Below are 21,987 nucleotides of genomic sequence, written 5' to 3'. Positions count from 1 at the left end.
AACTTAAAACTCAAAAATATTGGTCATTTGCCAGTAAGTGGGACCTGTGGAGTTTGAATTCCATTAGCGTCCAGCGTCTGTGACCTTACCCGCCCTTCCTCACACGCACACTTCCAGCTCTCCCCTCCCCCTTCACATTCACTCTGGCCACTAGATCCAGGACAGGGTCCCAAAGATACCTCACGCTTTATAATTCAAGATTTAACTATCCTCTGTGTGGCTCAGTGGGTTAAGCATCTGCCTTCGGCTCAGGTCACGATCCCGGGGTCCTGGGACCGAGCCCCGCATCGGGCTCCCTGCTCCGCGGGAAGCCTGCTTCTCCCTCTCCCACTCCCCCTGCTTGTGTTCCCTCTCTGGCTGTCTCTGTCAAATAAATAAATAAAATCTTAAAAAATAAATAAATAAAAATATAATAGAAACAAAGACATGATCAGAAAAGTGCTGGAGGGGCACCTGGGTGGCTCAGTCAGTTGAGCGTCCAGACTCTTGATCTCAGCTCAGGTCTTGATCTCAGGGTTGTGAGTTCAAGCCCTGCACTGAGCTCCATGCCCATTGTGGAGCCTACTTTAAAAAAAAAAGAAAGTGCCGGAAATGGAGCTTCTACTCCTTTCTGGGCGGGGCTGCCGCAGAACCTCATTGTTGGTTGGAGTTGTTAGTGGGCAGTGATTATTAGTACCAGCTCAGAGTTCACAGCACAGTCCAGGGGGAAGGAATTTCCTAACAAGCTCTATGTGTAGAAGACTTCAGCTCTTCCGGTAATATGATGTCATTTTTTCCTAGTTCCTTTTATCATCGATGCTAATGATCTTTGACATGTACCTAAAAATACCTTGTCACCTCTGTGGTGGTTTCTTCCATTGCCTTTGTACTTAGTATCCCTGCCCACTTCCCTCTCAGTGAAATATTAGTGTTTATTATCTGGTTACATCTATTCTTCTGAACATGAAGTTGTTTTTTCTGGATAATTTTGAAGTGAAAGAAAATATGAAGCTCTTCCCACATGTCAGATGCTGTTAAGTCCTGGATGATTCACATTACAACTCTTTTTATTTTTTATTTTTATTTTCTTTTAAAGATGTATTTAGTTTTAGAGAGAGAGAGCAGAGGGAGCAAATCTTCAAGCAGAGTTTGTGCTAAGCGCGAAGCCCGATGCCAGGCTCGATCTCACCACCCATGAGATCATGACCTGAGCCAAAATCAAGAGTCAGACGCTTAACTGACCAAGCCACCCAGATGCCCCTCGAACTCTTTTTAAAAGGCAGTCTGACTCAGTAAGTTTTAAAATATGCATGCCTGTCCAACAAGCCTTCCCTTTTGTGGTTTGCAGTCCTAAGAATAAAAGCACCAAATGGTGTATTTTTCTAGACACATGGAACCAGGATGTGTGTATATTGTTTCTTAAGAGCAGCCTAAGGCGGTGGTTGAACAGCTGTGGAATGTGGTGAAGTTGTAAACGGGATTTGTTAAAGTTACATACATTGACCTGGAGCCATGTCCCTGCTACTTTACGGTGAAACAAAGCTGCTTCTGTGGGCCTAACTCTGTTCCTGGTGCTGCTAATTATCACAGCATTAGGAAACATCATGTACATACCTTTTACGTCCCCCTTGTACAGCTGAGAAAACTGAGGCCCATTGAGATGGTTACTCAGCCCCTATGTCAGAGCCAGGATTTTGTTACCGTGCTGTTGCTTTGCGTGCTCAGTTTAGCAAGACCTCATGAAAAGTAGAAAATAAGAGAAAACTGTACATGTTTATTAAACAGTGTTGCCTCCTTGCTGGGATATAAACATCATACGTTTTTCTCCTTTCTTGTGGCACCATAAGCACTCATGAGATCAGAGCAATGGAGGGATCTCAATGACATGTATCCAAATTTGGAAGCTCTCAGTTCCTTCTGGTTAAGAGAACAGATTCATTCCATGTCATAATGGGTTGCCATTCATGTCATTCATGTCAAAATTTCCTCTGCTTTTCCTGACTGTCATTTTAATTTTTGAAAGTAATAATTAAGTGTCATTTAATTTTGAAAGTATAAGTGGGGCAGGGCGGGGCGAGGGGTGGATGGAAAGGGATGCAGAGAATCTTAAACAGACTCTACTCTCACCTCAAAACCCAGACGTGAGGCTCAAATCTGAGGGCCCTGAGATCATGACCTGAGCTGAAATCCAAGAGTCAGATGCTTAACCAACTGAGCCACCCAGGCGCCCCTCCCCACTGCAGTTTTAAATTCTCTGCCTCCCTCCTCAGCGCCCTACCTTTCTCCTCCAGATGAGAACCCTTTGTACCCTAACTCCATGACCCACGTCTTCTAGGATTTGACCCTTCACTTATTCACATGCTCGCAACAGGGGTGCTTGGGTGGTGTAGTTGGCTGAGCATCTGACTCTTGGTTTTGGCTCGGGTCATGATCTCAGGGTTGTGAGATCGAGCCCGGTGTCGGGCTCTGTGCTCAGTACGGAGTCTACTTGAGATTCTCTCTTTCCTTCTCCCTCTGCCCCTTCCACTTGTGCGCGCTCTCTCTCTCTCTCTAAAATAAATAAATCTGTAAATAAATAAATAAGCATGCTCACATCATGCTGTCCATAAATTTTGTGTGCACCCACACATGTATATACACCTAGACATTTAGAGGGCTCATTCTTAATCCTATTGATCTTAAAGTTAGGCTTATTTCCTAGAATATAAATATCCTTTTGGTCTAACCAGTCGGTGACCTGACCTATTTTGTTTTGTTTTTTTTTAAAGATTTTTTATTTATTCATTTGAGACACAGAGAGAGAGAGAGAGAGGGCATGAGCAGGGGGAGAGGCAAAGGGAGAGGGAGAAGCAGGCTTCCCGCTGAGCCAGGAGCCTGATGTGGGGCTCGATCCCAAGACCCTGGGATCCCGACCCGAGCCTAAGGCAGACGCTTAACCATCTGATCCACCCAGGCGCCCCTTTATTTTGTTTTTTGCCATCTTCTGTTTGTATACTTTTAAAATTTTTAACTTAAATTGTCTTTGGTGTTCTAGTGTGTGCTAAAACTAAAATGCTGTCCAACATAACCTGTGTTTTAGAGCTTTTAAAGAGTAATACATATTTGTAATGAGATGAAATGAAAATAGTATAGGAGGGTTTATGGTAAAAAGTGAAACCCTAAGTTTCTGGTTACTTGAAGGGAAATTTGGTAAAATCTGTCCATTAAACTTGAAGATGTGAAACCTTTGCAACAGTTCCTTTTCTTGGTTTTTTGAGGAACATGTACAAGGTAGCTCATGCAGAGATACCGGTGGTTGTACCATTTTTAATTACCCATTTTTTGTATAATAATTTAAATATACTGATATATCCATGGCCTTCTATTCAGAACTTGAAACAAGTAAATTTCTATGTGCTGACACAGAAAAGTCTTCAAGATCTATCGTCATTAACTAAATCAAGCATATTGTGAGACAGTCCATATTACATACCATTTATATATTTTTTAACACACCCAAAAAATATGTTTGTGTGACTCTATAGGAATTCTAGAAAAAGAGCAGTTTGTCTTTTTCTTCTCTCCTAGCTCACAACATGAGCTAACCATCTCTCTTAGCTTTCCACACGTGTAGTCAGATACCACCGTGTTCTTCCTAACGGACATAACCCTCTGCCATTGCTGGCAGTGTGGTTTATTTAAGCTGCCTGCTAGGTGGGAAATTGGTTGTTTTCAGCTTTCTGTTTGTATTAACTGTGGTTCGGTTAACATTGTGTGAATACGAATTTGTGGTGGCCGTGATGACTTGCTGCAGAGAACACTTCCACTTGCCCTCAGAGCTCAGGTTTTAATGAAAAGAGGGATTGGGGCACCTGGGTGGCTCAGTCACATGGGGTTCCGACTCTTGATTTTGGCTCAGGGCATGATCTCAGGGTCGTGGGATCGAGCCCTACATCAGACTCTGAGTTCAGTGGGGAGCCTGCTTGAGGATTCTCTCTTTCCCTCTCCCTGCTCACATTCTCTCTCTCTCTCGGTCCCTCCCCGCCCTTCTCTTTGGGGTAAATAAATAAATCTTTAAAAAAAAGAAGAAAGAAAAGAGAGATTGGGAGGATTTTTTGTTTTATTTAGGTTTCTTGGAGACTCAGTTTGAGTTTGTCCATGCGCATTACTGTTTAGATATCTTTTAAGTGACGTGGGTAGAGTCATTTCCCCAAAACCATGCTACTTATGAGCAGCCATCGGGCCTGCTCTGCTGGCAGATGAATTGACTCATGTTCCTGCATGCTGTGGCTTGTTGGGGACATGGGCTTCCTCAGAGATGTACAGTTGCATTTGCTTCTGCTGTAGGACAAGTGTTCTCCTTGTTGCTTGCAACTCCGCTTTTCCTCAGAGGCAAATTATTAACAAATGGCTGTCTGAGAGCTGATTCAAGAGTCTACCAGTCAGTCTACCAGCCGATTCAACAACCTATCCATCAGTCTTTTTCTGGTCTTTTCTTTGTTCTGTGTGTGAAAGTGCCCAGTGTTCTCTCCTTAGCAGTCTTGAACTTACTTCTCTCTTTCCGGTACACAACACAGTTTTGCCTCCTTCACTCTTCCATGGGCAGTTTTTTGTTCGGATGCACACTTCACTTCTCTTAGTATGTGTCCCTGTTTGATAGCCTCAAGCGGTTTTTTGTGTACCTTCTTCGACTTGAGGGTCCATACATGTCAGGCTCTGAGGTGGGCACATGAGAAGTACAGAAGCAGATTTTCCATAAATAGTAGCTGCTCGTGCTGAGCACTTGCTTCCCATGTCTCATTCAGTCTTCACGTCGACCTTAGAAAGTAGGTGGTATTATTTATTCCCCATTTTAAATATAAGAAAATGGATACAAACTGAGCTGCAGAGAGATCAGATTGACTTTTCTCTGAGGCACAGTTATGGAGTGAGTGGTAAAGCCAGCCAAGTCAGTATGTCCCAGAGTCTGTTTTCCACTGGGGTCCCAAGCTAATGGGGAGGTGAAATTTGCAGTCCCCTTGCCTAGCTGGGAGGGTTTGCTAATGAAGCAAGAGTTGGGGCCAACCTTCAGGATCATTTCTTTATTACTGTGGGAGCCATAACTGGGTTGACTATATCCTAACCCACATAAGCACGTGCATTAGTGTCCTGTAGGTGCTGTAACAAATTACATTTGACCCTTATACAACATGGGGTTAGGGGTGCTAACCCCTGTTCAGTTGAAAATCCATGTATAACTTTTGACCTCCCCAAAACTTAACTAATAGCTTACTGTTGACCAGAAGCCTTACTGATAACATAGTCGATTAACACATATTTTATCTTGTTATATGCGTTATGTCCTATATTCTTATGATAAAGTATGCTACAGAAAAGAAGGTGTTATTAAGAAAATCATAAGCGGGGCACCTGGGTGGCTCAGTCGTTAAGTGTCTGCCTTCGGCTCAGGTCATGATCCCAGGGTCCTGGGATCGAGCCCCGCGTCGGGCTCCCTGCTCAGCGGGAAGCCTGCTTCTCCCTTGCCCACTCCCCCTGCTTATGTTCCCTCTCTTGCTGTCTCTCTCTGTCAAATAAATAAATAAAATCTTAAGAAAAAATCATAAGGAAGAGAAAAATACATTTACATACTATACTGTATTTACGGGAAAAAATGTGCTCCATCTCCCCCCCCCCCCATTGTAAATCCTATGGCTCTTGGTCAGAATTTCATTCTGCATTAGTCATGCCTTATCATTTTATGCTGGACAGGAGTATTGCTGTTTATAGTGATTTTAGCCCTGAAACCATTAAAATGTTGGTATTAGAGTCTTCATTTCTTCCTCAGGGCTCCGCCCTTCACTTGCCCCTGCAGGGCTGAGTGCACTGAGGCCTCGCCTCAGCCATAGCTTCTCCTTGGTGCCGGGTCCTTGTTTGTCGCTAGCTCCCGACCTTGCTTCTGAGCTGCCGGCAGCCGTCTGGACATCTTGGTTGGCTTCATCCTCCCGATGCCTGTACAAATGGGTGGATGAACTACATTTTATGATTGGAAATAGAGAATCGAACAGATGTGGCAGTTTGCTCTAAGCCCTGTAGTTAGTAGTTAAAGAGAAAAATGTAAAATGTTCCACTTGACAGAGGGGATGAACTGTAGTAGTAAGTATTGAGTGTATGTGACGTAACATAAAGCATAACACGTGTTTTGTCTTAAGGTAGACGTTCAGAACAAAGAGAAGCGATTAGGCAAAGAAGGGGTAGAAAGAGAAGAGAGAGGGATGGAGTTAGGTAAGGTGGGGGTGTTGCATGGACATTTATGGAGGTATAGCTGCTGGAGGTTTTTGTGACCCTGGTTTCGTATACTTCATCATGGTGGTAAATGACTCATGGAAGGCTGAGACTAAGCCAGAGCTGGAGTACGTGGCCCCATTTTATTGGTTAGTTTTACAAACAGAGGAAAGCCTCTGTTTCTGTGGGCTAGGACGGCCATTTGACCTGTTCTTCAACCCCATCTGGAATTGCTTGGGGGTTAACTTGGCCTTCCCCCAAAACACATATGACAGAGGGCTGGGAGGAGTCCAGGCTAGGTTTTCATCCCTGCAGGGCACTGAGACCTCATTATGAAGCCAGGTGGCTTTGGTGCCAGATAAGTGTCACTGTTTAGTATGTGACAGGATGGAAGGAACAGGTGAATTTTGGTAGGTGGGCGCGCCAGCTGTATAAATCCAGCCAGTGTGTCTCTCCATGGTGTTCCCTTCCCTCCCGCTCCCGAAAGCAGACATGAAGTGGCCCACCTTCCCCTGCTTTCCCTTGGGCTGTCCCTCACCAGCCCTCCCCGCCATAGGAAAGATGAAGACTCTCTTTCCTGTATTACTCATGAGTTCAAGTTGAGAACAATATAAAGGACACAGAAAGTACTTTATTCTGAAAACTTTGGGTGAAAAATCGCAGGGTGACTTGGCTCTGGGTTAATTTTAGCCTTTCTTTTGTGGATTCAAAAATGTTCTACCAGGAGCTGAACTAAGGTTTCAGAACTAATTACGGTGGGTAGAGGAACAAGCTAGATGAGGGGGCAGTGAGAGTCCCGCAAGTGGGGCAGGACAAAGGGCTGCTTTCTTCAGTGGGCCAAAGGCATGAAAAAATACGGTCGGGGGTGGAGGGCGGGAATTAGCCTCATTTAGAGACAGGCCAATCAAATGTAAGGTTAGGACCTTGTTTGGAGCTTGAAGCTAAAAAAGCATTAGTTAAAAAATAAAAGATAAGTAAAAAAAAATAGGACATTTTTGAGGACATCAGGGAAATTTGCATCTGGTCTGTGTATTAGTTGGTATGGAGGAATTGATATTTATCAAATGTCATCATGACATTACAGTGAAAAATCCACATATTTTGGTCCATCTGAAGTTGGGGTGAAACGACAAAGTCTGAGATTTGCAACCATGGAAAAACTAACAGATGAAGCAAGTTTGACAAAGTTTGAATTGTTGAATCTAGATAGTGGACATATATGGGGTTCACTGTACAACCCCTCTATGTCTACAATGATTGAGAATTCTGTAGTAAGCTCTTAAGGGTTTTACCCAGCCTCCTGAGCCCAAAGTTGAGTTGTACCTACAATCTGCTGTGGTTGTTCTGTCAGTCACCAGACCACACACACCAGCCCAGAGCCAGATACTGTCCTGAAGCAGCTTTTCCAACAGTTGCCTTCAGCTTATCCAGAGCTATCGATTCTGGAGTGAGAACCAAGGTGTTGACCTAGATACCATGGATTCATCAGCCCCCAGAGGATGGAGTGAGGGCTTTTTTAAAAAACAAACAAACAAACAAACCTTTTCACTTTATTTTGTAGGACCACCAAAAGGCCTCAGTCCTTCTATGATGGAAGTCATTCCAGTACCAGAGGAGTATGCCATATTCCCATGGCTGAGCCGTTCTGCCCCAAAACAAGAGAGGTTCGTAGTCTTTCTGGAAGGTGCGCCAGAATAAGTCGTAAGGGCTTGGGGTGGCATTTAGAATTCGATTAATTGGCTAAGCAGGTAGGCCCTCTTTCCCTCTCCAGTGTGCTTCTTCTGCAAGGTTTCTAGAAGACTTTCCCTTTGTTAGTACTGCCTCCACTACTCTCAGTCATCGATAAGCTGAGTCTCTCAGAGTTGCAACCTACCTTTTTTATAGGTTTTGATTTTGCTGTCAGAATACCTTTTAAATCATTTAGCATATTAATCCACAGTGTAGAGTCTGGAAAAAGATTACTTGGGATCAAATCTCTGCTCTCGTGCTTAATAGTTGTGTCTTGTTGGACAAGTTACCTAATGCCCTTGGGCCTCAGTTTCCTCATTTGGAAAATGAAGGTAATGGTACATGTATCTCACAGCACTGTGTGAAGGATAAATGAGTGAGTCATTATTTATAAAGTGCTTTGAGTTATGCCTATTAGTTATGAGATATCCAACAACTGCTTTTATGAATTCAGTTTTTGATCATCTATAAATTGTCAGATTGGTATCATTGGCCTTTGAGGTGAGTTTGGCTATTACTGTCCAGCCTCCTCTCCAGGATTACAGTAAAATCTTAGAACTAAGTGGGTAGCCCTTTAGTGTAAGTACATAAGCGTTTTACTCATTCAGATATTAATGCCTACATATGGAAAGTAGATTTATTGCAGCTTTTATGTTCAGCCCTGTGTAATTGTATAAAAGTAGTTTCCTTATAGTTTACAGCAAGGGCTCCTTAACCTCACGGTGGTCTTAAAAGTCTAGAATGTGAAGCCAGGAGTCAGGGGGAGCCATTTCAGATATACCACTGCTTGTTGATTCTGATTTGTGTGAAAATACACTTTTTATTTGTTTAAAAAAATGGCAGGTTAAGTGTGTATTTGGGTATTTGGGATATGTATGTTTCCAAGTAGTTATCAGCAGAATATATCAAAACGTTGCTGCTAGTCTTCTCTCTGAAATGCAGATCTGTCCACGTAATAAATTTGCTTTCCAGGGGTAATTAGGTATGTATAAGATTCTTGTCCATTTCAAAATAGGGAGAGCTTGGGAAGAAATAGACCAGGGAGAGAATAGGCCTGAGGTCGTGTCTCACAGAAAACACTGAATTCAGGTATTAGCAGCAGAAGTAGGGTAGGGGAAATAAATACTAATGAACTAATGATGTAAGCAGAATAGATGCAAATGTGGTGGCTTGGCGATCAGCAGTTGGAGACTGTTTGCCGTAACAGAGTTTAGCCTCCCTTGAGCCAACATTAACTCAGCTATTCTTGGCCTAGCCAAGCCAGTGAACCCCTCCCTGCCCCATGTAAGACTAAAAGAATGCTAGGAAAGGCGGTTTAAGAAAATGGGAAATGGGGCGCCTGGGTGGCTCAGTCATTAAGCATCTGCCTTCAGCTCGGGTCATGATCTCAGGATCCTGGGATCGAGCCCCTCATCGGCTCCCTGCTCAGCGGGGAGCCTGCTTCTTGCTCTGCCTCTCCTGCTCCCCCTGCTTGTGCTCTCTCTCTCTCTCCCTCCCTCTGTGTCAAATAAATAAATAATTAAAAAAAAAAAGGAAAGTGGGAAAAATAAGCCTTCAGAATATAACTTTATTCCTACATACTCTGAAAGAGATTTGTAAATATTGTCCAGAAATGTAGAGTAGATGGTGCTGCCCCTTGGCAATTATCAGTTTAACTTAAAACATTCATATGACCTTTCATGTACGGATGAGGAAGGATTGTCAAGGTGAATTGTCAAGTGGCAAACAAGATTTCTGCCACTTGTGTTACATATAAAGAGGTAAATATGACAATATTTATCTGCAGATAGAGTGTTTTTAAAAAACTGACCCAAAGAGGGGCGCCCGGGTGGCTCAGTCGGTTAAGCATCTGCCTTTGGCTCAGGTCATGATCCCAGGATCCTGGGATCGAGCCCCGCATCAGGCTCCCTGCTCAGGGGAGAGCCTTCTTCTCCTTCTCCCCCTGCCTGCTGCTCCCCCTGCTTGTGCTCTCTCTCTCACTATCTCTCTCTCTGTGTCAAATAAATAAAAATAAATAAAATCTTTAGAAAATTGACCCAAAGAAACTGGTGATCTCCCTTGGGGAGGTGAACTGGTTCGCTAGAACATGGGTAGAGAAAACATTTGTCACATATGTGGGGTTAATATTTTGTCCCATGTCACTTCTACCCCCAAAATATTTTCACCTCTAGTCATTTTAGGAGGTAATCGGAAGCACTGTCTTTCAAAGTCTAGGCACATAAAATATATTTAGCTTGGTGATCTAATATTGCTAATACATTTGAAGGATGGTGGTAGATTCGGGAGTTCCATTATCATTGCTCAGAACATGCAAATGAAAGCATCTTTGCCTCAGACCCAGAGATCTCTCAGCCTGTGGTTTGTATTGCTGGTACATGATGTTGGAGTTGTCCGTTCTTGTGGTTGTAGGGGTGCAAAGTGCTGGTTCAAGTGACTGAGACCCCAGGGTCTGTCTCTGTGGCTGGTCCACATCCATAATCCTTCACTTCCTCCTCCTCACCGTCATGGCACCCCCCCTCCCAGGGTGACGTGAGAATTTAACATGCCGCAGTCCAGTGTACAAGGTAGTTATGATATTCCTCCAGTCATTTCTGGAAATACTGAAGTTTGGCCAAGATATACAGCTTGGTTATTCAGGACTTTAAAAGACATTTAATGAAGATGGGACTGGGCTGGCTATATTTTAATTTGGGGGTGGGGGAGGTAGAGATGAAGGAAGAGTGATTTAGGCCCTCGAATGTTTAACCTGTACTCGAGGGGAAAGTTTTTATTAAGCATAATCTTATTTTCAACATATATATTATAAACAAACATGATATAATATCAACTATTCATTGTGACTTGTCACGCTTCTAAATTTGGTGTTGCCAAGGCTCTTATTAAAATTCTTTCTCCCATTGCTATAGCATAATGAAAATTATTTTTAAAGAAACAGGTTAATTTGCTTATGTGGTTCCAGCATGTGCAGGCTAGACTTTGGCCTGAATTGGAGCCTTTATTGACACTGAGTCACACCATTTTATATATAAAGCACCCCAGGAGTCTGTGCCAGTTATTTGGCAAACAAGGGTAGAAGGTGCCAGTGTTAGTAATTGTTAGAAGACTGATTTAGCTTGTATCCAATGTTTAAAATGTGTCCGACACAATTCTGTGCTGTATTATTCCTTAGCTCATTTAATCCTCACAGTACTTCTGCAATACAATCTCATTATTCCCATTTTACAGATGAGAAAATGAAAACATACAAAGATTAAGTGAAGTTTTGGCAGTGCTTAAGTGGGTTAACAGTTAATTTTTTTTTTATTAAAAAGGAATGTTGAAACACAGGCTAGAAATTAATAACTTGAGGATTAGATGTGTATTATTAGTTAGTCACTGGAAAAAGTGATCAAACTTTTAAATGTTTTTAAAACCCATGCGTGGCCTTGCCATTAAAGTAAGATGCCATGATAAGTTTATCCCTAGAGAGAAAAAACCAGCACATCCCCGTTCTGGTTTTGTTTTTGGGAGAGACAACAGGCAAAAGAGATTATGTTATGAAGAAATCACTTTCTTTTTTTTGGAGGTGGGGAGAGGGAGAGAGAATCTTAAGCAGGCTCCACACCCAGTTCGGAGCCAGCCACAGGGCTCGATCTCATAACCCTGAGATCATGACCTGAGCCGAAATTACGAGTTAGATGCTTAACCAGCTGAGCCACCCAGGTACCCCAGAAATCATTTTCTAACCAAAAAAAGCTTCTCTAACAGTCTTCAGATTTTGTGTGAAAGAGCTTGGAAACCGTTCTCAGCATGTCTTTGAGGAGATGTGAATAGGATCGGGGCACCTTAGCTCACCCTGGTGAAGGGCTCAGACTCAAGTCCATGTTCACAACTCAGCTTAGTCTTCTTCAAGCTGTTAAGAAATAAGTGAAATTAATATAAACAAATGCCTGGTGTAGAGAAAAAGCTCACTGTTCGCTCTGGTAGCTGTAAGCTGTGTGCAAGGGGCCGGGGGAACAGGGTTATGTGAGGGGGTTCGGATCTAGATCTTCCAGGCTCTGTCTGAGGGCCTGCAGGTACTAGCCATTTGTAGTAAAAATCTTGAAGTAATTAACTTGTCAAACATCAGGGAAAAAAAAAAATAGTAAGCTGTTAACTTATGTTTGTATTTTCTGAGTGTGTGGTTCTTTGTTTTCTAGGTCCTCATAGAGACTGCTAAAAAGTTAGGACTCCGGTGCCACTCAAAAGGCACAATGGTCACAATCGAGGGACCTCGTTTTAGCTCCCGGGCAGAAAGCTTTATGTTCCGCACTTGGGGGGCGGATGTTATCAACATGACCACAGTTCCAGAGGTGGTTCTCGCTAAGGAGGCTGGGATTTGCTATGCAAGTATCGCCATGGCAACAGATTATGACTGCTGGAAGGAGCATGAGGAAGCGGTAGGTGGAATTCTCTTCCCAACATGTAAGGCCCCGGGGGAGCCTTTGAGAGAGTGTCTTCACCATTTGTTCTACTGTATTCCTTCCAGAAAGTGCCTTTCTGCCAGGTTTTAAAGTCAGTTCTGTATGTGGTCAGGTATTTTCTTTATAGTTCTTGTTGGAAGATACAAAGATCTCCACAGAGAAGAAAAAGACACTTTTATCCACGGATAAACAGTACATTGTGGACATGTAGGTGTGGTGGGAATCATATTGAGACTTGGGCCTTATTTTAAGGATGAAAGTGTGTTTTGGTTCTCATTTTCTTATCCTTTGCTACGGGTTATTATGTGTTTTCAAAGGGAAAGATCTGTTACCTCTGCCTGGTAAGAGGCCTCTACATTCATACCTGTCCTTGAACCTACCATGACTGCATGCTGTTGGTGTAGGAATATGACAGCCAACAGACGAGCCTGTGAGGAGCGCGAATATTCTGAGGCTTTTGCGGGGGGTTAGGGGGGAAGTGCAGAAATTAAGTCAACCAGTGTAAGAAAGCTCAGGGTTATAAAGAGATAGTGTGGTGAGAAGCACATATCCAGTTGGCTCAACCCAACATTTGAAGTCTGGGAGGCCTTTCCAGTGGAAGGGTGGTGGGAAAAACAGGCACGCTTGGGGGGAAGTGGAGGGAGGGAGGGAGGCAGCACCGTGTAGGCTATGTAAGTATTTCAGAGGGGAGGTCAGTGAGGGGTTCTGGGCAGGAAGGATAGGGAGGTCCAGCTGGTATGGGAAGACACTGGACCAATTCAGTCAGGCTTCCGCCGTAAATATGCTCACTGTGGAAAACTTCAAACATAGGCAAAAGGAGAGAGGCTAGTATAATGAACCCCCAGTTACCCATCATGTAGCTTTACCAGCCACAGCCAGTCTTGTGTCCTATGTATGCTCCTACTCACTTCCCTCTCCCCTGCCCTCATTATCTTGAAGTAAATATTTTTCCAGAAGGCCTTTTTTTGAAAAAAATAAAATAATAGGCGCCTGGGTGGCTCAGTTGTTAAGCATATGCCTTCGGCTCAGGTCATGATCCCACGGTCCTGGGATTGAGCCCTGCATCGGGCTCCCTGCTCAGCAGGAAGCCTGCTTCTCCCTCTCCCTCTCCCCCTGCTTGTGTTCCCTCTCTCGCTGTGTCTCTCTCTGTCAAATAAATAAATAAAATCTTTAAAAAATAAATAAATAAAATAAAATAATAACAAAATAACTACAATACCAGTATTGTACCAAAAAATATTAATTCCTTAACGTAACCAAATATCCAGACTGTTTACATTTTCCTTCTTGTCTCATATAACCGTTCAAATCAGGGTCCCTTATAATCCACATATTGCATTTAAATGATCTGCCTCTTAAATCTCTTTTAATCTAATATTCCCCCGTCTTTTCACTCCTGGCATTTCACTTGAAGAAACTGGATCCTTTGTCTTATCCCGTCTCATTTTAAAATAGAGAAAGGGTAGGGGGGCACCTGGGTGACTCAGTTGGTTGAGCGTCTGACTCTTAATTTCGGCTCAGGTCATGATCTCAGGATCGTGGGATCAAACCCCATGTCAGGCTCACCGTTCAGCATGGAGTCTGCTAGAGATTCTCTCTCTCCCTCGCCCTCTGCCCTGCCCTCTGCTCGTGTGCACACTCTCTCTCTTTCTCTCTCTCAAATAAATAAAAATCTTTAAAATAGAGAAAGGGACAAAATTACAGTCAAGGGGTTTTAAAGTGAACAAGTGCAGGGGTGGCAGTTGTGAGCACATTTGTGGGAGGTGACCTCTTCTCCAGGATGACCCTTCCCACCATCTCAGAGCTGCTTGTTGTGCTGTCCATTTTCATGTAAAACAGTAAGGTACCCTTGCTGTCAGTCCATGTGTGTATATGGAGTTTGGGTTGTACTTGAACACAGGTTCTTTGTTTTGTGTGAGTACCTTGTCCCGACTCCTCAGTGTAATAAACCATTGCTAACTACTAGGATATTTTGTGTGCAAGAAACTTCCAGATCCTGACACAGCATAATCTCTGACTTGGCAGCTCTGGTCACCTAAGGGACAGCAGCCTCCAGTTAGGCTCCAGTTAGCCTCCAGTTAGCCTCCAGTTAGCAGGAGGCTCTGGTCACCTAAGGAACAGCTCAGCCTCATGGTGGTGAGAAGCAGCCTCCAGTTAGCGGGAGGCTCCAGTCTCTACCGCTCCCTGAGAGCAGGTTGCTTCCTGCCTGTGGCTTTCTGCTCAGTCTAGTAACATCTGTCTCCCCTGCAGAGCATGTGGTGCTTTCCTTTACTACATGAGGTTTGGAAAGCAGGCATTTAGAGCCCCTTGAGTTGAAAGCAGAGACGCTAAGCTGTGTGTAAATGGTAAGGCATGAAGGCAGATGATGCTAAATGCCACAAGAAAAGCACAGGCGAAAATCGCATCCTCAGCCAGCCGTGTGTGTCACCGTGCTTTAAACCAGATGTGCAGTGTGGCACGGTACAAAGCTTTTCGAGTTGCCTACACCCACCTTCAGGTTCCTGTTACTCCACTTACTTGTAACACTGGGCAAGTTCGTTGATCCATTTACTCTTCTGTGGGATGGAGCCAGAGGTGAGGGGTGGTGGTTGTTTACTTACAGTTCTGAGCTTGCGGGATTTCTGGGAGAATGAAACCAAATTAGATACGTAGAGCAGCCCCTATAGAGTTGGCTCTTGAGAAGGCGGTCATCACGTGCCAGCTATAATGCAGGGGGGTGGCGCAGAAATGTTTGGAAGAAAACTGGACATTTGAACTGGGCATTCAACAGAGGGTTAGATTTTACTGTGAGGAGGTTAGTAGAACAGGCATTTTGGGTGGAGCCCAACAGCAGGAACAAAGACGAGAAAAGAGCAATCAGAGTCTGTATAGAAATATCAGTCAAAGGAAGGTTAAGTGTCTGCCTTCAGCTCAGGTCATGATCTCAGGGTCCCCGGATCGAGTCCCACATCGGGCTTCCTGCTCAGCGGGGAGTCTGCTTCTTCCTCTCCTTCTACCCCTCCCCCCCCACTCGTGCTCTTTCTTGCTCTCAAATAAAATCTTTAAAAAAAAGAAATATCAGTCAAAGGAAAAGTGTAAGGAAAAAAAGTAAATATAAGGTAAATTTCTTGGATGCTTCATGAGCCTGCATTGGAAGACTGCTTAAAGCATGCCTCTGCGTGTACCTGCGAGCACCCAGCTGGTCCCTGCAGGGTGTTCCCACAATAATGGGACTCCCATCTGCTACAGTGCTCGTCAGTTTTTTCTAAACACACCTCAGTGTTTGTGGGACGGATCTGGACTTTATATAAACTCCAGGAAATAGAAAGAAAGTTGTAATCTTTATGCCCCTGAACCTCAGATACCCTCTAAGTATAGGTGAGGTGTGACAAGTACTCCACCTCTGATCATCCATTTTACATTCACAACTTTTTTTTCAACATCCTTATGGAGCAATTTCAGTCATATACAAAAGTCGACAACAGTATGAGCTTTTGTAAATCAACATCCAGCTTCAACTATAAACATATCAGCTTAGGACCAATTATATTTCATCTGGACTCTGATCCATGATTTTATCCATAAACATCTAACATAACCCCATTATCACTGTCACATTCCAACAGTAATTCCTTAATATATTGAAGCACAGTTCATGTTTCTAGCTATCTCAAACATCACAATTTTTTACTTCCAAGTGTTCTGAAAAGAAACTAGGTCATCTGTCCTGTAGAGTTTCCTATAGGAAATTTTCTGGATCACTGAAATCATCTCCTTGGGGGTAGTTTGACAGATTTCTCTGTCCTCTGTATTTTCTGTAAACTGACAGCTGGTTCCAGAGAGTTGATCCAATTCAGATGTCAAAACCACTGTTTAGTTTTCCTGTCAGGAAGCTCATTAAAGTGGATTGTTTGTTCGGTTTGGGATTTTTTTGTTGTTGTTCTGTGATGTTAGCTGCCCATCCATTAATTCATTGGGAGCTGTAGAAATGATGGTACTATGATTCCAGCATTTCTCTTTATTAGCTCGAAGACTTCTCTGAAGAGCAATGTGCTTATCTTGTGATTGGTTAGCCAGTGTGGAAACAATTTTAAGACTGGAATCCATTTTACTGTGGACGTGAGGAGAATTAGCCACATCTTTCCAGACCATGCTAACACATTATACATCTGAGATAGTTTCCCAGACATTATATTGAAAACAGCAGTGCTTTTCAGAGATGTCATTGGGTTTCTCCAAGGCACAACCCCCCTACCCCCACCCCGGGAACAAGCCTGCCTTGAAAAATGCAGAGCTGGTGCTCAGGGGATTGAAATTGGAGTAAACCGACTTTACAGATCAGGTAGGAGCTCAGGAAAATGTTCTGTGGAGAGCAGTGGGATTGTAAATTGCTAGTAACATCATGTGCTGTTGTTTTTCTAGGTTTCGGTGGACCGGGTCTTAAAGACCCTGAAAGAAAATGCCAATAAAGCCAAAAGTTTACTCCTCACGACCATACCTCAGATAGGGTCCATGGAATGGTCAGAAACCCTCCATAACCTGAAGGTAGGTACCCTCAGCCATCTGCAGGCAGACGCTTCCACAGACCATCAGCTGCCTTTTTCTCTTTCTTGCATTTCATCCTTGGTCCAGCTCGTCGTGTATTTTATACTAGTCTAGAAGTTCTCTACAAGTTTTCATGCTCTTTACTACCATACTAACCATTGTGAAATTGAGTAGTTATATATTTTGGCAAGTAATGTAAGACTGTTGAAAGTTCAGGTGGTGAGAGTTTTAGTATCTCGTCTGCCAGGCTCTTAACATTGTCATGCTTTGCAGGGTATCCCTAAGTCATACTTCAGAAGGTTGATAGTGCTTGTTCTGTGCATGGCTTACATTGCTGACAAAGCGGTTTGCTCTTTGGCAGACCCAGGCAGAGTGTTGGCAGCCTTTAAAGCCAGAACTCTAATAGCAATACCAAAACAGTGCCAAGGAATGTCTACTTAGTGTTGATGTTGTATCAGACAAAGACAGTGATTAATGATAAACATGGGATGGGCTGTAGACTGGTAGCTTTTCAACTCTAGTATTAATTCCCAGAATATAATTTAAACTGAGTGCTAATAAGCTCAGAGACGCATGATTTTTATTTGGACATTTTGTGACTCTCTTGATTAACCACACTGGATAAGGAGTTGCCTCAAATCGATTGGATATTACATTCCCCTAGTATCCAGAGAAGGTGGCTAGCATGTCCTAAGGTCTAGCTCATACCTATACTCTTGGGTCTTATGACAAGTAGTTGAGAGAGGATTTGAAAAGTTGATAAAAGTCCTCCCTTACCTGACCTGCTACCACTGAGGAGCTCTGGAATGAAAGCCACAATTTTAATGTGATGAAGACACTGTGTGGTGGTCAGTGATTGATAGCTGCTGGGCATTGAGGAACTGTGATTTTAGTGGATACCATGTGCATGGTGGAAGTGCTCCAACCCAGCCGGTTTCCAGCTATCATTACAAAACCCCTGAGAGACACACAGGGCCTGTTCTTGCAAGTAACAGGTTGTCTCTCAGCCCTGTGCACTGGCAAAGTCAGGAATATTGGAACTTGTATTCCATTTTTTTCCCACCAGACTTTAAGCCCATAAGGGACAGGAAACACATGTGTTGGTTTCAGCCTCTATACCTAGGAGCTAAATGTTCTTTAATGAGTAAATGATAGCCCCTCTTTCCCCCATGAAGTGTTGCATCATAATTGAAATATAGGCAAGCCTTTATTATAATTGTGAAGAAAGGGGAAACAAATTAATTTCTAAGAATTGAGGAAAGTCAGTTTAAAGTGGAAACTGTTATATTTCCTTGAGTGTAGGGCAACAGGAATGGCAGGACATTAGCTTCTCTAAATAAGCACGCTATTGATTATGGGAAATATGACTCCTACTTCTGCTGCTGCAGAGGCTAATGTCACCTGCAACATGTGATGGGTTGTTCTTTGGTTTTGGGGTTTTTTTTGTTGTTTTTTGGGGTTTTCTTTAGGTTTTCCAACTGACCCCACTTTGACCATAGTCTTGAATTTGAAGATAATTTCTCAAGCAATAAATGTATATTTCAGCTTCATTTTTAAGTAAAAAAAATGCTAGGATGGTAGAAATCCATGTTCTCCTTTCCTTCTGTGAAGTTTCTGCAAGTATGTAAAAATAGCGTGTTTCTGTATGTATGCATTTTTAAAGAGGGTTAATATGTGTAGCTTTCCTCAGATTCTCAAAAAGATACATGATCTAAAGAAAGAAAATGAGGAATTGCTGCTCTAGATGATACTGAGAATCATGGCCTCCATTCTGTCACATTAAGGAACACCCTACTAATAACCCCTTATTCTGGGGTAGTGTGTTCAGTCCCCTCTACACTGAAATGTGTGTCTTCCATTCTCTCATTCATTCCAGAAACACTTAGCATGCACTGTGTGGCCAGCTGTGGTTTACAAAGATAGATAAGACTTGCAGTGATGAATAAGATCCTATTAGGTTTAGAGATACTAACGTACTAAGATTTCAAGGATTTTTTTTTTTCAGTGGGTTAAGGTGAATGACAGAGGTTGATTTACCTTAATCCAGGCTGGAGGCTGGTGTATAAAATGTATCCTAGTGGATGTGCAAGGGCTGGAGGTCCGGGAGAATCTGAACAGCCTTCTTGAGATAAGCACAAAGAAAGGAGAGAGAGGAACTAAGAGTTAGGGGCTATGTCACAAGTCCCACATCTGGTTGGTTGGTTTTAAGGTTTGGTGAACAGGAGAATTCCTGGGGAGTTTATTGAAAGAATGTATACCGTGAGTCCTCAGTCTCTGAAATCAAAATCTGGTTTTTTATAACAAGTACTCCTGGTGATTATCCTGATCTTCAGAATCACTACCTACAGCAAGTGCTTGGTTAACTGTGCCTGTTTTCTTCCTTTTAGAATATGGCCCAGTTTTCTGTTTTATTACCAAGACATTAAACGAGCACGGCTGCCTAGGAGACAAGAAGACTTTCTAATTTCAGCCATTTGAGAAATTTCAGCTTAACTTGGAAAAAATATGGAAAAGACATGCAGCTCTCATGCCCTCACCTGTTAAGGAGAAGAACATGATAAGACAAGAAGACATGCACGTATCAGAGATGCCTTCTAGAAGGCTTAGACTGCTTCAGAAAATGACCAGTGAATATGTGGAAAAATTCTGACACTTTAAGAAAAAAAAGATTAGACCCCATCTACCGTTCCCCCAGTAAATTTGTAATAATAAAGGGTGGGAGGTAACATCCAGTTGCCTAATGTTACCAAGGAAATATGAGGAAGAAATGGGAATTCTTAGGCTATTGATTGGTGTGACTAAATTTGTACAGTCTTTTTGGAGGGCAGTTTGCTAAAATGTATCAAAAGGCTTAAAAATACTTAGACCCTTTGTGCTGGTTACTCCTAGGAATTTATCTTTAAAAAATTATTAGAGATACAAAGAATTATGTATACAGAAGGATGTCTGATATACCATTAGTTATAATAGTAAATATTCAGAACAATCTGAATATCCAACAGTTGGAGGTAAATTACGGCCTACCTCTAATTGGATTGTGGAGCAGCTAACTGAGGATCATGTTTTCACATAACATTTAATGTCCTAAAGAAATGGCTGCTCTATAATATGAAAGGAAAAAAGAATATGTGCACACATTTTCCATTGCTAATTTTGTTTTAAAGTTCTACATTAATGTACAAAAAGACCAGAAATGGATATATAATCTTTTGTTACTGTATTTGGGGTTGGGTCACTGAATCATTTTAATTTTCTATTTTTCTGTGTCTTCACATTTTTTTACAATGAATATAATCAAGTAATAAAGTTGTCTTAAAAATAAAAAGATCCAGGTCTTGAAAACATAACTGATGTGAAGCGCAAACTTTAAGATGGTAATTCTAAGAGGAGTTCTGTTTGGGTTCCGTCTTCATTGTATTAAAAAAGAGGATCATTAATAACTGTACAGTGAGAACAATACTTAGGCCTGCAACAACTTGAGAATAACTGGGTGTTTAATCCTCAGAGAGTCCGAAACTCTGTAAGAGACTACAGACACACCTGTTAGTGTGTCAGGTATTTTTAAAATTAATATTTGACCTTTGTTTCTACTTTTTATGAGTTGATGAATTATTTTACATGAGTTAATGGTTTGGAATTTTTCATAAAACAGAAGCTTGCTTCTTTCTCTGCTTTTTGTTGTTCATTTTATAGGAATGTGTTTTGTTTTCTCTCGCAGGGAGATCCTTTTTTTCCCTCAGAGATACTACTATTCACTGTGGTCTGTTACTGGGTCCTTTAGTCATGTAGCTTGTCTTTAGAGAATCTGTAAAGTCTGTGTTTGTGTCTAGGAGACTGTCTTCAAGATAATAAGCTGCTAATTGTAAACAACAAAATAAACCGGTTACCGCCCCCCCAGCATTAATATTGAGCTGTTTGGGTTATGTGGGATCATGACTCTTGAATTCCCCAGTGCAGGGATCCAACCCTGGCTGCACGTTAGAGATACACAGATGATATAATGAATCCGAACCCAGAGCTCCCTGTCTCTGTAAGCCCTGATCCACTACTCCATAATACTATATATACCTTCTTTCCTTCGTTCTTAGTACATGTCTGAGGATGTCAAGGCAAAAACGTGGGCATTTTTCTTGCTGCCTTCAAAAAGTACAGTTCTCCCCCAGTGGCATTCAGGGGTGTCTCTTGATTCAGTAGACTTTTCTAGCAACCTCATTTTCAGATTTCTCACGTGGAATATACTTCTCTTCTATTGTTGTTACCCGTCAGCCACTCCTTATACAAAGCCAATATATTCTTCCGGATACCTCATTCTTGAGGACTTTGCTGACCATTTCTTCCTGGATTGCTTTTTACTTACATCATCTTTCACTTTTTTTTTTTAAGCTATAAAATTAAGTAAACACGGTGATCAGTTTGAGTATTTCAGAGTTAACCCAGTGGATTATGGGCATAATGGAAAAGTTGTAGCTTAGTGACTTAGCCCTTTGGAAGAGTGCCAAGTTACTGATAAGTGCATTTGCATCTACTTAGAAAACTTTATTGGTAATGCATTGTTTTTCATAATTAGAATTGTTCATATGTAGAGTGTGAACCAAAAAAAAATGGAGAAGGCTGGAATACCAGGGTTATATTTGAGACCTGAAATGTTTTGCACATTAGCCCCAGTGCATCCTGGAGTTGTTTATAATAGGCAAAAGCTTAGGAACGGCTAAAATCCTCAATGGTGGCATCTAAATAAGGTACATAATACAAATAAATGATGCATTATCTTTATGTGCCAGTATGGAATCATGTCTGGTTAAAGTGGAAATCAGAAAAATACATGAAGTAAAATAACGCAGTTCAGGTGTGTGGATAGCACATTTATGCTTTCTGTTCATAGGAAGTTTCTGGTAAGAAGCTTAGTAATAGGGGCACCTGAGTGGCTCAGTTGGTTAAGTTGGTTAAGCATCTGCCTTCAGCTCAGGTCATGATCCCAGGGTGCTGGGATCAAGCCCAGTGTTGGGCTCCCTGCTCAGCGGGGACTCTGCTTCTCCCTCTTCCTCCACCCCTCCCCTCCTCGTTCTCTCTCTCT

General features: G+C 42.4%; 1 protein-coding gene across 1 annotated transcript in view; it reads left to right on the top strand.

The window, feature by feature from the left end:
- The window catches only part of MTAP (methylthioadenosine phosphorylase), a 44,788-nt gene extending 23,971 nt beyond the window's left edge, over nt 1-20,817 (top strand). Inside the window, exons 5-8 of the mRNA XM_025852935.2 lie at nt 7,781-7,883; nt 12,126-12,365; nt 16,791-16,913; nt 19,301-20,817. Of these exons, the coding sequence (XP_025708720.1) occupies nt 7,781-7,883; nt 12,126-12,365; nt 16,791-16,913; nt 19,301-19,339 (505 nt within the window). The 3' untranslated portion in view covers nt 19,340-20,817. The remainder of the gene's footprint in view (nt 1-7,780; nt 7,884-12,125; nt 12,366-16,790; nt 16,914-19,300) is intronic.
- Nucleotides 20,818-21,987: the final 1,170 nt, after the last annotated feature.

The sequence above is a fragment of the Callorhinus ursinus genome, unplaced genomic scaffold (genome assembly GCF_003265705.2).
Source record: "Callorhinus ursinus isolate GAN/ISIS: 27379988/994484 unplaced genomic scaffold, GSC_fseal_2.0 scaffold42, whole genome shotgun sequence".
Lineage (NCBI taxonomy): Eukaryota > Metazoa > Chordata > Mammalia > Carnivora > Otariidae > Callorhinus > Callorhinus ursinus.
The sequence above is the reverse complement of the archived record's forward strand: the minus strand, read 5'-3'. Positions and strand labels throughout refer to the sequence as shown.